This window comes from Elephas maximus, chromosome 3 (genome assembly GCF_024166365.1).
Source record: "Elephas maximus indicus isolate mEleMax1 chromosome 3, mEleMax1 primary haplotype, whole genome shotgun sequence".
NCBI classification, from domain to species: Eukaryota; Metazoa; Chordata; class Mammalia; order Proboscidea; family Elephantidae; genus Elephas; species Elephas maximus.
This window is the reverse complement of record NC_064821.1, coordinates 7,621,282-7,636,963: the sequence shown is the minus strand read 5'-3', so window position 1 is coordinate 7,636,963 and position 15,682 is coordinate 7,621,282. Positions and strand designations below refer to the sequence as shown.

Here is a 15,682-nt window from a genome sequence, read left to right as displayed (position 1 = left end):
TCCGGGAAGGAGCCGGATGCGCGGGCACAGGGGCGCGGGCCAGCGAAGGGGGACAGGAAGGAGGTAATACAGATTCAGAGATAGACCCGAGGAGGGAGAGCCAAAAAGAGAAAACACGAGCCTTGTGGCTCTGGGCATGTCCCTCTGTCTGGGACTCAGTTTACCCATCCACGTAATGTTCGCCAAAGCGTGGCCCGGCAGAACCTTCCACATCGGAATCACCCGGAAGCCCCTTAAAAATGCAGATTCCTGCTCCCGCAGACGAGCTGAATCTTTCTCCCTCTCAGTTGTAGATAAATTCTTCCGGTGAGGTTTGAGGCAGCCACTGGGGGGACGCCCGAGACCTCACCCGAACCCCCATTCTGTCTTTCCTCGATTTTCGTGGGAATGAACCAGAGGGACACACAGGAGGCCTGGCCACCAGCGGGCGGGACAGTGAGGCCAGCTGGGGCCCGGAGGACGCAGCTGCGAGGCCTGGGAACCTGGCGCAGGGCGGCTCCCACCTCCCTGCTGTTTTTTCCTCCCTGGAGCCCGACCCTGGGTCCCGCTTGCGTCTGGTACTTGGGGAGGCCAGAGCCACGTGGCTGCCCAGGAAGCCGAGGGCCTTCTGTGAGCCTAGTCCTGTCCTGAGCTCCGAGGAGACAAAATAAAGTGTCTCTTTAGCCCCTTTTTGGATGAAGTAACTGAGGTGTTGGCGAAGAATATTGAATGTACCGTAGACTGCCAGAACAAACAAATCCATCTCAGAAGAAGTACAGCCAGAGTGCTCCTTGCAATCCAGGATGGCAAGACTTCCTCTCACATATTTTGGAAGTGTTATCAGGGGGGACCAGTCCCTGGAGAGGGACATCATGCTTGGTAAAGTGGAGGATCAGTGAAAAAGAGGAAGGCCCTCAAAGAGATGGATTGACACAGTGTCTACAACAGTGGACTCAAGCATAACAACGATTGTGAGGATGGCGCAGGACTGGGCAGTGTTTCATTCTGGTGTACGTAGGGTAGCTCTGGGTCAGAACCCACTCCATGACACCTAACAACAACTGAGGCCCGGAGAGGGGACGTGACTTGCCTCAGGCCACACAAGGAGAAGGGGCCAGATTTGAACTCAGGCCCCTGGACAAGACAGCTCCCTGCCCACCCTAGCCACCTCTCCCACCTCCTCACACCCACAGCCAGGACCTGCCGTCTCTCTGGCCCAGGGTCCCTCCCCCTCAGCACTGCTGACGGGGGGCTGGATCCTTCTCTGGGTTGGGCCATTCTGTGCACTGTAGGGTGTTGAGCAGCATCCTTGGCCTCCACCCACTGGATGCCAGTAGCACCCCCTCCACAGTTGTGAAAACCACAGATGTCTTCCTCTTTGTGCCAGAGTACCAATGGGGGTCACAGAAGCAGAGGAGGATGTTTTAAAGCCCATCAAACCAAAGCGAATTGTTTCAGGAGGTCGGAGGTTGGCGTGGGTAAATGGGACATGTGACCCAGGTGAGTTCGAACCCATCTTTGTCATTGTCTGCCTGCATGCCTTAATCTCTCCAAGCCTCAGTTTTCTGCATCTGTGACATGGGAATAATACAGTCCATGGGTCCTCAAATTAGACAACAAATAAAAAGTATCCAGCAGTGCACCCAGTAATAATAACAACGCTGTTGATTCTGACTCATGGTGACCCCATGTGTGTCGGAGTAGAGCTGTGCTTCTTAGAGTTTTCAGTGGCTATAATCTTTTGAAAGTAGATCACCAGGCCTTTCTTCCGAGGTGCCTCTGGGTGGATTTCAACTGCCAACCTTTTGGTTACTAGCCTAGTATTTAACTGTTTGTGCCACCAGGGACTCCGACAATGCTCCGGGTAGTCCCTGGTGACTTACGGTGGGGTTCCATTCCTGCATCGGTTCTGACGGAAGTCGAGTACATCTTTTTTTTTTTTTTTTTAGTTTTCATCATGGCCATAGCCTGCTACATGGCAGTGTTTTGAACAGTAAATCATAGCATTGACCATGTGAGAATAACATCAGCAAATTACACACTGCAACGTTGTATGTCGTACATATCACTAACAATAAGATGTACTAAAAAACAGGCGGTCGTTAAAGGCGGGTCGTCATTACTTGAACACGTCATAAGTCCAGGACTAGCTGTAACAAAGCTGGTATTTATTGAGCACCTATTATGTGCTAGGTGCTCTGGTGACAGAGCTCAAAGCACTTGGCTGCTAACTGAAAGGTTGGCGGCTCAAACCCACCAGCCCCTCCAAGGGAGAAAGACGTGGCAGTTGGCTTCCGCAAACGTTTACAGCCTTAGAAGCCCTACAGGGCAGTTCTACTCCGTCCTGTAGGGTTGCTAGGAGTTGGGATTGACTGAACGGCAACAGGGTTAGTTACCGTTCAGAGTGCTCCTGACAAGAGAGGATGGCGAGACTTCATCTCACGTGCTTGGGACTTATTATCAGGGGGGACCAATCCCTGGAGAAGGACATCATGCTTGCTAGGTGGAGGGTCACCAATAAAGAGGAAGACCCTGGGCAAGATGGGCTGTCACAATGGCTGAAACAATGGGCTCAAGCGTAACAACGATTGTGAGGATGGTGCAGGACCGGACAGTGTTTCGTTCTGTTGTCCGTGGGGTCACTAGGAGTCGGGAACAGTCACTGTTCCTAACACTTTACATACATGAACTCACCGATCTTCGAAGCAGCCCTGCCAGAGGGCATGTCTTAGTTACCTAGGGCTGCTCTGATGGAAATACCACGAGTGAGTGGCTTGAACAAACAAATTTATTTTCTCACAGTTTTTGCGTCTAGAAGTCCGACTTCTAGGGCCTGCTATAGAGGAAGCCGTTCTCTCTCTGTCGCCTCTGGGAGAAGGTCCTTGCCTCTTCGGAGGTTCTGCTTCCTTGCCTCTTCTGCTCTTCTATATCTCAAAGAGATTGACTTAAGGCACACCCTACACTAATACTGCCTCATTAACGTGGCAAAGAAAATCCATTCCCAAATGAGATTCAATCACAGCTATGGGGTTAGGATTTAGAACCCATGTTTTGGGGGGGACATAATTCGTAACAGAGGATGAGTGTCCCATTTCACAGATGATGAAATGGAGGTTCAGAGAGAGCAAGACACCTATTCCAGGTCATCCAGCCAGGACGTATCAGAGGTGGGATTAGGACCTGGAACTGCCTGGCTTGGGTGGGATGTGTACAGATCTCTGGGTGGTCCCGACATCCTCCAGGTCTCCTCAGCAGGGCAGGGACCTGGGGGACACCTGAGCATAGTGAATTGGGGGCTTCCTTCCACATATAGGAACCCTAGTGGCACAGCGGTTAAGAGGTGGGCTAACCAAAAGGTCGGTCCACAGTTCAATTCACCAGCTCTCCTTGGAAACCCTGTGGGGTAGCTCTACTCTGTCCTACAGGGTCCCTATGAGCTGGACTCAACAGTAACAATGTTTTTTATTTTTTTGTTCCACATACTGAGAGAAAACCGAGGCTCAGAGGGGCTGGGGGCTCAATCAGGTATGTATGGGCTCATCAGGGCTTGGCCAGTGAGGGGTCACCCTCAGTCGCTGTTGGGGCACCACCCAGGATGGCACTGTACCAGGGTGGAGGCTGGGCTCAGTCGCTGGTGGGGCTCAGCCAGTGTGTCCAGGGTCTAGGCTGGGGTTAAGCAGGGGTCGGGGCTCAGTTCAGGGTCAGGCGTTCAGCCCAGGGTTGGGGTTGGGACTCAGCTTGGGGTTCAGAGCTCAACCCGGGCCCGGGTCAGGGCTCATTCAGGGCCAGGGACTCAGCTCCGGGTAGAAGTCTCATCCCAAGGTCCAGGTTGGGGTTCATTCAGGTTGGGAGTTCATTCGGAGTCTGGGACTCAGCCCGAGGTGGGGGGCTTCGTCCGGGGTCTGGGCGGACATCATGTTTGCGCCGACTCCCGCTGTGCCCGGCAGGGGGCGCGCTCTGCCCACAGCCGGTGCTGGCGGCGCCTCCGCTTTCCCGGGAAAGGACCAAGCAGCACCGGAGAGCGGGCTGGGGCTCCCAGGCCCAAGTGACCCCAGACTCTAGGCACCCCCCCAGCGCCACCCACATCCGAGACCAGGCCGCGCATTCCTCCGGACTTTGTGGCCTTGGACGGGCGACCCACTTCTCTGGGCCTCTGACTCGCGCCTGCGCAATGGGCCCACGGGGGGAGGGCAGTGGGGAGCGCAGCGTGTTCCCCCAGCCTCGGAGACCCACTCCTCCCCTGCCTGGAGGCTTCCTCTCCGCCGAGGGCCATTAGGGGACCGGTCCCGGTGGCCAGGACCCCTCCGGATGCCTCTTTTTCCCCTTCTCCCCCGCCAAGTTGTAACTCCCACGTGCTCGCGATCCATCTGTCCCCAGCCCATCTGTCTGTCCCGGGAAGACCCCTTCCGAAGCCACTTGAAAAAATGAGTCGGTGGGCGGAACCAGAGAGGGGACGGGAGGAGGGCCAAGCCAGGGGGGTCTCTCAGAACTGTTGCAAGGGCTTTGGGGGAGGGGAAGGGCTGTCATCGCCCCCCGGGGCTATGGGCTAGGCTTGGGGTCACGGTCACACGGCCCTGTGACCTCTTCTCCCCCACTAACAGGGAGGCAAAAGGCAAGTGGGGCAGGCAGGTCCTAAAACGATCCCAGCCTTCTGCCTCCACGGCCCTCGCTCAGGCGGCATCTCTGGCCCTCCCTCCCTGCTGCCAGCTAAGGAGCAAGCCTGTCCCAGCAGGAGCATGTATTTACGGTGTCAGCCGTGTAGACGCCAGCCGGTTGCCTGCGTGTGGGAGGCGGGCGTCTGGAAGATAAATGGCCGTGTGTGTGCCTGCGTGTGCCCCAGTGTATGTGGGGGTGTGTGGCTGGGGGGAGGGGCGGCCTGATCAGCTGTTGCCTCAGAGGGTAGTGACCCTCCTGGCATGCGGCAGGAAGAAACTTTCCTTCTTGGAGTCTCAGTTACTGTATCTGGAAGATGGGTACAGTAATGGCACCCACTTCAGAGTTTTATAAAACTTCAAGGACACAGGCAAGTGCTCAGCTGAGGCCTGGCACATGTTCAGATGGGGAACACACAGGCAGCCGTGGGAGCCCAGACTAGGGACCTGACCCCAAATGGAGGTGGAGGGAAGCTACCAGGAGGAGGTGAAGCTGAACCAAGACCTTAAAGCCCTAGGTGTGATGCAGGTGGAGGGAACAGCAAAGGAGAACTACAAAATCAGATGTGCCCCTTCTCGTTCTGCATCCTTGGCCTGGCCTGGTAACTTTGGGCGAATCATATGTCCGCTCTGAACCTCTGTTTCCTCATCTGTACAGTTTTGGGAAAGATGCAACATCACAAAGTCCCAGAGGTGTGAAAACAGCAAGTAGCTCATAGTGGCTGCAGTGGTGGGAGCAGGGCAGATGGGAAAGGAGTGAAATTTAAATCAGTGAATCCAAAGAAGCCATGAAAATCAGGACCTGAAACAATTCCAACAGGAAAGGAGGTCACAAAAGAGTTTAAGCAGGGATGACTCCCAGCGTAAACCCACCATCATTTGTTCATTCAACAAACCTTCACTAAGTGGGTTCAAATCTCTGTTCGGCCAAATACCTGCTGTGTGACTCCAGATGAGTCACTTGCACTCTCTGAGCCTCAACTTTCTCTTCTGTAAAACAGGCACCTGCTGTGTTTCGGGCCCTGTACTGGCTGGAGCTGCACCTGGGGACAGGGCAGACACAGCCCCTGCCCTCGGGAAGCTCACGGCCAAGCAATTGAGGCTGCTACTGTCAGCCGGGAATTTATAAGAGAGTTTTCTGTTTAATCTGCCCAGTGACCTTGCACAATCACTTTTGACGTTCTCCCATTAGAGGGCCCTGTGGTGGTACAGAAGGTTAAGTCTTGGCGAGTGACTAAAAGGTTAGTGGTTCAAACCCACTCAGAGGCACCTCAGAAGAAAGGCCTGGCCACCTTCCAAAAGATCACAACCTCGAAAACCCTGTGGAACACAGTTCTACTCTGCACACACAGGGTCAGCATGCACCCAATCGATGGCAATAGGTTTTTTAGTTTTTGTATCAAACCACCTGGAACATCTTCCATTCCCTCCCTTTCCCCTCCAGCCCTTTGCCCACGCAGGGCCTGCCACCAGGAACGCTCTTCCTCACCTCTTCGCCTGGACAACTACTCACTCTCCGGAGTCACCACACAAGTGAGCATCTGAGGCAGGATTTGAACCCAGACCCACCTGACTTCCTGTCCAGCACTTTCCTTCACCCTTAAGGGACTGACTGCTCCCATCTTATCTGGCTGTCCTCCTTCCCATCCTTTGGCCTGACCAGCCTCTCCAGGGCCCCTGACCATCTCTCTGAGGACCCCCCCCCCAGCACCTTCCAGCAAGCACCCAAAGGGTGGAGACAATCTGGGAGAACTTCCTGCAGGAGGGGGCTCCTGGGAAGTGCAGTGTGCTGAGAGTTGTATCCAATTGCCCGTGATGTTTCCATCGATTTGCTCATCCTCACCTCTCCAGGAGGTGCAGGGCGCAGGTGGGAAAGCTATTTTCGCTGCTGTCCTCACACCCACCGACTGTTCCAATGACTTCATCAGGGCCTGAGCTGGGGGTGCCGCTGACCTCATCCCCCACTTTGGGGAAGGTGTGTGAGCAGAGCCCTGACCCGATAAAATAATACCTTGAATCTGGGGCAAGCAGCGCCTTCCACACAGAAGCCCTGCCCCAGCACTGGAGGAGGGGCGTTGTTATAGACCCCTTTTAACAGATAAGGACACTGAGCCCAGAGAGGGAATTCACTTGCCCAGGGACAGACACACAGCATGTGAGAGACAGAGTGGGACTGGTTTAGTCTCTGCAGCTGCACCCCCTTCAATGAATTCTCCCCATAGCAGCAAGGGGGGCCTGTGAGCACCTGAGTCAGGGCCCATCACTCCTCTGCTCACAGCTCTCAGGGCTCCCACCTCCCACAAGACCCTGCACAATCTGCCCGGTCCCCTCCCTGCCCTCCACCCTCCTGTCTCCCCCTCAGCTCCAGCCACAAGGGCCTCTGCGCTGTTCCTCCAACTCACCAGACACCAGTCCTGCCTCAGGGCCTTTGCACTGGCTATTCCCTCTGCCTGGGATGCTGTTCCCTGGAGATTTTGATAGAGCATTTCCTTCTCACTAGCTGAGGGTAAGGAGGGGAGGGGAAGACACCTGCTCACAGATGGGCAGGGGGCAGTTTAGGTAATGGAATGCTTTCTCTCTCCCTTCCCTCCTCTCCTCCTGGAGAAAGACCTTCAGTTCACCTAGTGGGCTGTGGTCATGGCAAGTCCTTCCCCTTTCCTGAGCCTCAGCTTCCCCATCTGTAAAATCGACAGGTCTAGTTTCCAAACCCATGCCAGTGATTTCTCACGTTTTCCTTTTGCCCTATATCCACAATGGTTTACTTAATATTTTCCTCTAAACCCACTCACATTTGGAACATAAATAAATCCATTATTATAAAAAAGCTTTTTTTTTTTAATCCCAAAGTGAGAGAAAAAACAGTGTTTCTTGACATGATATTGGGTGCCATCGAGTCAATTCTGACTCATAGCGACCCCGTGTGGCATGGTAGAATTGCTCCATAAAGTTTTCTTGGCTGTAATCTTTCTCCTGCTGAGCTGCTCGATGGGTTTGAACCGCACCCTTTTGGTTAGTAGTGGAGCACTTAACCACGGCGCCACTAGGGCTCCTTTTTCTTGCCATAGATAGAAGGTAACAGAAAAGACAATTTCATCTGAATCTCATTGGGCTGCAGAAGGGCTGATCCGGAGGTGAGCAGCGAGATTGCAGAAGGCAAAGGTGTTACAGGCTCCTCCCCCAGCGCCTAACAGAGACTTTCTGAGATAAACCAAGAAAGATGGACAGGAAATCCGAAAGGAGCCACTTTTGCACACTGGGGCTCAAAGTTATTTCATGCCACGGTTGAGCACCCCTAAAGTTATGTTATTTGTGAATGAGGGGTGTGCATTGCTGGCTACAAGATTCAAGGACCAGGAGCTCAGCCGTTTTCACCTCCTCCGGGAGACCCTCCCTGACAGCCGCACTCAGTCATTCTGCTTGTTTCCTTGATTGTTTCCAGTCTGTCCCTCTCACTGGAGTGTATACCCCACGATGGCCAGAGTTGATATCTGCTCTGTTCCCTGCTGTGTCCCCAGCACCCAGAACAGCTCGGCACAGAGACATTGTTATTGGTGGTGGCAGTGTTCACTGCTGTCAGGTTGGCCCGGCCCCTGACTTGTGGCGACCCCGTGCACAATGGAACAAAATGCTGCCCTGTCAAGAGATCTGAACAGGCCCTTCACCAAGGAAGACATTCAGGTGGCTAACAGATACATGAGGAAATGCTCACAATTATTAGCCATTAGAGAAATGCAAATCGAAGCTACGATGAGATACCATCTCACTCCAACAAGGCTGGCATTAATCCAAAAAACTCGAAATAATAAGTGCTGGAGAGGTGGTGGAGAGACTGGAACACTTATACACTGCTGGTGAGAATGTCAAATGGTACAACCACTGTGGAAGTCAATTTGGCGCTTCCTTAAAAAACTAGAAATACAAGTACCATATGACCCAGCAATCCCACTCCTTAGGCTATATCCTAGAGAAGTAAGAGCCATTACAAGAATAGATAGATGCACACCCATGTTCACTGCAGCAAAAAGATGGAAACAACAAAGGCACCCATCAAGGGACGAATGGATAAACAAATTGTGGTATATTCACATGATGGAATACTACGCAACGATAGAGAACAGTGATGAATCTGTGAGACATCTCACAACATGGATGAATCTGGAAGGCATTATGCTGAGTGAAATTAGTCAGTCGCAAAAGGACAAGTATTGTATGAGACCACTATTATAAGAACTCAAGAAAAGGTTTAAACACAGAAGAAAACATTCTTCGATGGTTACGAGGGTGGGGAGGGAGGGAAAGGGGAATTCACTAACTAGATAGCAGACAAGAATTATCTTAGGTGATGGGAAGGACAACACACAATACAGGGGAAGTCAGCACAACTGAACTAAACCAAAAGCTAGGAAGTTTTTTGAACACAACCAAACACTTCGAGGGACAGAGGAGCAGGGGTGGGGGCCTAGGGACCATGGTTTCAGGGGACATCTATTGGCATAACAAAGTTTATTAAGAAATTGTTCTGAATTCCACTTTGGTGAGTGGCATCTGGGGTCTTAAAAGCTAGTAAGAGGCCACCTAAGATGCATCAATTAGTCCACCTGGAGCAAAGGAGAATGAAGAACACCAAAGAAACAAGGAAAATATTAGCCCAAGAGACAAAAGGGCCACCTAAACCAGAGACCCATAAGCCTGAGGCCAGAAGAACTAGATGGTGCCCGGCTACCTCCAATGACCGCCCTGAGAGGGAACACAACAGAGTCCCTGACAGAGCAGGGTGGGGTGCAGGACTCAAATTCCTGTAAAAAGACCGGACTTAATGGTCTGACTGAGACTAGAGAACCCCAGAAGACATATACCCTAGATGCTCTGCTAGCCCAGAACTAAAACCATTCCCGAAGTCAACTCTTCAGACAAAGATTAGACTGGACTATAAGACATAAAATAATACTTGTGAAGAATGTGCTTCTTACTTCAAGCAGATGCATAAGACTAAATGGGCAGCTCCTGTCCAGAGGCAGAATGAGAAGGCAGAAAGGGACAGGAGCTGGTTGAATAGACACGGGAAACCCGGGGTGAGAGGGGGAGTGTGCTGTTACATTATAGGGATGACAACTAGGGTTGCATAACAGTATATGAATAAATTTTTGTGTGAGAAACTAACTTGAGCTGTAAACTTTCACCTAAAGCGCGCGCACGCGCGCACACACACGCTGCCTGGTCCTGTTCCATCCCCATGATCCGTTGTAGATTGGACCATTGTGGTGTCTTAGTTCTCTAGTGCTGTTATAACAGAAATACCACAAGTGGATGGCTTTTACAAATAGAAATTTATTTTCTCACACTTTAGGAGGCTGGAAGTCCTATTTCAGGGCACCGGCTCTAGGGGAAGGCTTCCTCTCTCTGTCGACTCTGGAGGAAGGTCCTTGTCTCTTCTGAGCTTCTGCCCCTGGGCAGTCTTCGTGTGGCTTGGCATCTCTCTTCCCCCATTTCTGCTTGCTAGCTTGCTTTTAATTTCTTTTATATCTCAAAAGATAGTGACTCAAGATACACCCTACACTGATCCTGTTATGTTAATAAACATAACAAAGACAACCCATTCCCAAATGGCATTTATAACCACAGGCATAGAATTTAGGATTTACACGCGTATTTTGGGAGGATACAGTTCAATCCATAAGATGATCCACAGGGTTTTCATGGGCTGGTTTTCAGAAGTCAGTTACCAGGCCTTTCTTCCTAGTCTGTCTTATCTGGAAGTTCTGCTGAAATCTGTACGACATCCTAGCATCAGGCAAATCTCCGCTGACGGATGGTGGCTTCCCATGAGGTATTAGTGGAGGCTTGTATGTTGCTGTGATGCTGCACAGGTCTCAGCAGAACTTCCAGACTCAGACAGACTAGAAAGAAAGGCCTGGCAACTGACACCTGAAAATCAACAGCGAAAGCCCTATGGATCACAAAGGTCCAATCCACAACTGCCCACCCCAGTCAAGCCTTCAAATGAAGCAGCCAACGGCCAATTTCTTGTCAGAAACCTCATGCAGAACCCTGAGCCAGAACCGCCCAGCTGAGCTGCCCCTGGATTCCTGACCCTCAGAAACTGCGTAAGATAATAAATATGTGTTTTTGCAAGCTGGTAAGTTTCGGCATTGGCGAAGAATACTGAATACACCATGGACTCCCAAAAGAACGAACAAATCTGTCTTGGAAGAAGTACGACCAGGATGATCCTTAGAAGAGAGAATGGCGAGACTTTGTCTCACATACTTTGGACAAGTTATCAGGAGGGACCAGTCCCTGGAGAAGGACATCATGCTTGGTAAGTAGAGGGTCAGTGAAGAAGAGGAAGACCCTCAGTGAGATGGATTGACACAGTGGCTGCAACAATGGGCTCAAACATAGCAACGTTGTGAGGATGGCACAGGTTTCAGTGGTATTTTGTTATTCAGTAATAAAAAATAAAAAAAAACAGTGCCATTGAGTCCATTCCGACTCATAGCGACCCTATAGGACAGAGCAGAACTGCCCCATAGAGTTTCCAAGGAGCGCCTGGTGGATTTGAACTGCCGTCCCTTTGGCTAGCAGCGGTAGCACTTAAACACCACGCCACCAGGGTTTCCTAATATTCAGTAATAGATAGCTAATACACTAGACGAGGAAACAGAAGCACAGACAGGTTAAGTAACTTACCCAGGATCACAGAGCCTGTACATGGCAGAACTTGAATTTGAACCCCAGAAGTCAAAAATAAAATATTAAGTGAAAAAAGCAAATTCCAGAATTGTATGTACCGGATGAGAACACTAATGTGTATTTTTAATAAACAAAATACTGCTCACGGATATATGTGTGTCAGCGTATGTGTTGTTGCTGTTGTTGTTAGGTGCTGTCGAGTCGGTTCCGACTCACAGGGACCCAATGTACAACAGAATGAAACCCTGCCTGGTCCCGTGCCATCCTCACAACCATCACTGTGTTTGAACCCATGGTTGCAGCCACTAGTAAGTGTACGTACACGTATCTTACTGTTGCTGGGTGCTGCAGAGTCTATTCCAACTCATAGGGACCCCATGTGACAGAGTAAAACTGTCCCACAGAGTTTTCTAGGCTGTCATCTTTAGGGAAGCTGATCCGCAGAGCCACTGGGCGAGTTCAAACCACTCACCTTTTGGTTAGCAGCGAGCATTTAAACTGTTTGCGCCACCTGGGCTTCTCTATGTATGTATATAAAAGTATAAAAATGTGTGAATGGAGGTGGGATCAAATGAGACTCCACTTTAAGTTGTAATATTTTATTTCTTTCTTTAAAAAAAAAAAAGTGAAAGAAACTGAAAGCAAGTAAGAACAGATGTAATCTCGGTGGAGGCCTCACAGGTGTTTGCTATATTTGTCTTTGCACTTTTCTTTCTGTTTCACTTTTCTCAAAATTAAAAATAAAGGATTATAGCAAAGAAAGGACTCAAACAGGTAGAGAGGAAGTAGGAGAGACCAGACTGGGCAAAGGCTTGGAGGTAGCAACAAGCATGGTCTTTTTGGGAAATCAGAAACTCGGTTCCAGTTTTCTCCAGCTTGGTGACACATTTCAATCAGGTACCCAGCCCCCAAGCCCCCAGCTCCAGAAAATTAGTTCAGGATCTGGAGGGGGTGGGGTGGAGGGGGGCAGTAAGAGTTAAGAGCTCCTTAAGTGATTCCAGTATGAACCAGGGCTGGGAACCAACTAGATACGCGGTCTAACGCAATAGCCGCTTAAACGACGTTTGCTGGACGAAATGGATAAACAAAGTGTGGTCCGTCTGTACGGAGGAACATTACTCAGCTGTACGGAGAAATGAAGCATGAATACATGCTACGACGTGGAGGAACCTTGAAAACATCAGGCTGAGTGAAAGAAGCCGGTCACAAAAGGACAAACAGAGTGTGATCCCACTTACACGAAGTATCTAGAATAGGCAAGCGTACAGAGACAGAAAACCCATGAGAGGTTACCGGGGGCCGGAAGGGGGGGAGACTGGCACTGACACACATACCAGCTGCCATCGAGTCGATTCCGGCTCGTGGCGACCCCATGTGCGTCGGAGCAGAACTCGGCTCTGTAGGGTTTTCAGTGGCTGGTTTTTAGGAAGTAGATCACCAGGCCTTTTTTCCGAGGTGCCTCTGGGTGGACTCCAACCTCCATTCAGTCAGCAGCCGAGTACATTAACCGTTTGCCCCACCCAGGGAGTTATTGCTTAGTGGGTACCGAGTTTTTGTTTGGGGTGATGAAAACGTTTTGGAAATAGTGGGGGTGGCTGGAAACCCTGGTGGCGTGGTGGTTAAGTGCTATGGCTGTAAACCAAGAAGCGGGCAGTTCAAATCCCCCAGGCCCTCCTTGGAAACTCTATGAGGCAGTTCTACTCTGTCCTATAGGGTTGCTATGAGTCAGAATCGACTCCACGGCAGTGGGTGGGGTGGCTGGACGACATGGTGAATGTAATTAACGCCACTGAATTGTACAATTAAAAATGGTTAAAACGGCAAATCATATTATACATCTTTTGCCACAGTAAAATTTTTAAAAAGGTTTACTGTATAGTGACTGAATTTGGAGAGAGTAAAAGGGAAGGCAGAGGCATGGTAGCTCAGTGGTAGAATCCTTGCCTTCCATGCGGGAGACCTAGGTTTGATTCCCAGTCAAAGCCGTTCATGCTCACCCACCACCCATCTGTCGGTGGAGGCTTGCATGTGGCTACAGTGCTGGACAGGTTTCAGCAGAGCTTGCAGACCAAGAGGGACTAGGAAGAAAGGCCTGGCAACCGGCTTGTGAAAATCAGCCAATGAAAATCCTATAAATCACAACGGGACAAGTTGGAACCGATCATGGGGATGGCTCAGGACCAGGAATGTTTTGTTGTGTTGTGCATGGTGTCACCACAAGTCAGGGGCCAACTTGATAGCACCCAACAACAAATGGGTGGGTGGGGTGGGCAGGCAGGTTTCTGTCCCCCTGTAGTTTGTTCTTGGGGGTTGGGGGGCCTTGAGTAGCCATGATCCCATCGCTTAATTGTACCTAAAGAATTGCCATCATTAGCTTAAGAGAATTCCAGGTGACAGCAAGTACTATCAGAGAAATACAAGGAGATGATGGACTAGAAACCAGGCGGCTTCTTTAGCCAGATAATCTGGGAGGGCTTCTCAGAGGTGGTGACATTTCATTATTGTTGTTGTTGAGCATTTACATAGCAGAACATACACCCATTCAACAGTTTCTACAAGTACAATTCAGTGACACTGATTACATCCTTTACCCTCCTTTTCTGAGTCTTTCCTCTCCCATTAACATAAACTCACTGCCCCCTAAGGTTCCTATCTGAACTATTTGAGTTGCTGTTGTCAATTGGATCCCATATAGAGAGGTCTTAGACGATCACAATGCTCAAAGCTAACTGGGCTAAACTATTCTTTGGTTAGAAGCCCTGGTGATACAGTGGTTAAAAGCTTGGCTGCCATCCAAAAGGTTGGTGGTTCAAATCCACCAGCTGCTCCTTGGAAACCCTATGGGGCAGTTCTACTCTGTCCTATAGGGTCGCTAAGAGTCGGAATCAACTCATAGGCAATGGCACTGAGTCAGAACCGACTCAACGGCACCTAACAACAACACTGTTTGGTTAAAGGAGCCCTGGTGGTGCAGTGGTTAAGCACTCAGCTGCTAACCAAAAGGTCAGCAGTTCAACCTCACCAGCCACCCCATGAGAGAAAGACATGGCAGTCTGTCTCCGTAAAGATGTACAGCCTTGGAAACCCTGCTGGGCAGCTCTGCTCTGTCCTATACAGTTGCTATGACTTGGAATCGACTCAAGGGCAGTGGGTTTGTTTCGGTATTGTTTGGTTTAAAGAGCTCAGGGGATATTTTGGGTTTAAGGTTTAAAGATCATCTCAGCGCAGTAGTTTCAGGAGTTCATCCAGCCTCCATGGCTGGAGGTGACATCTGAGCTGAGCCCTGAAAGGTGAGGAGGAGCCAGCTCTAAGGATGTGTGGGAATGGTGTGCCAGGCAGAGGGAACAGCATATGGGAAGGCCCTGAGGCATCAACAAGCATGTAAACAGGTGGTTCCAGCCCAGGGTGACCAGGGTATTACAGGGGATGCCCAGGGCACTGGAGGACCCCAGAGGAGGTCGTCGGCCCAGATGGGGGGGTCAGGGAGGGCTTCTGGGAGGAGGCACCTAGAATCAAGGTATGCGTTTTCTTCATCCGGCAACAATATGCTCCCCAGCCCCTTGCCCTGAGAGAAAAAGTACCTGAATTGAGGCGTGTTTATTTTTTCCTCGGGGGACAGAGAGTGAACGCGGTAGCGCCACAACCAGCCGCTTTTTAAATTTAGACCAGCGCACAACGAACTCGCTCGGGAAAAACAAGAAGTTATAAAAATATAATTCCAGTCACCATCATGGGTAGCGGGGGGGCGGGGTTAGAGAATGGGGACAATGAATGGGTCGGGACGGGGGTACAGACACGGGACTCCCCGGACTGGAGACTCCTGAGTCCTAGGTCTGGGCATCGGCCTCGCCCCCTCCCCCACTGCCACTGGCCCCTTCATTCTGCTCTGTCTCCCTCCAGAGTCTTCTATCCCTCCCCTGTGCCCTGGAGCAGAGCCCCCAGCTTCTCCCACCTGGCCCCCAGCTCCCTCCTACTATTCTGTTTCCACACAGCCAGGACTAGAAAAAAAAAAAAAAAAAAAACAGCTGTCAGGGAGCCAGCTCTGACTCATAGCGACCCGTGTGTATCAGAGTAAAACTGAGCTCCACAGCATTTTTAATGACTGAGGTTTTGGAAGTAGATTGCCAGGTCTTTCTTCCAAGGCATGTCTGGGTGGACTCCAACCTCCAATCTTTCAGTTAGCAGCCAAGCGTGCTCACCATTTGCACCACCCAGGGTCTCCATGGCTGGAATTGTTGTTGTTAGGTGCCATCGAGTCGGTTCTGACTCATAGCGATCTCTGTGACAGAGCGGAATTGCCCCATAGTGTTTTCTAGACTGTAATCTTTACAGAAGCAGGTCACCAGGTCTTTCTCATG

The 15,682-nt window shown here is 50.8% G+C and overlaps 1 protein-coding gene across 1 annotated transcript in view; it reads left to right on the top strand.

Moving 5' to 3' along the window:
• Window positions 1–79: 79 nt before the first annotated feature.
• Window positions 80–15,682, top strand: part of SEMA6B (semaphorin 6B) — an 84,639-nt gene continuing 69,036 nt past the window's right edge. Inside the window, exon 1 of the mRNA XM_049876462.1 lies at window positions 80–1,479. Coding sequence (XP_049732419.1) covers window positions 1,374–1,479 — 106 coding nt within the window. The 5' untranslated portion in view covers window positions 80–1,373. The remainder of the gene's footprint in view (window positions 1,480–15,682) is intronic.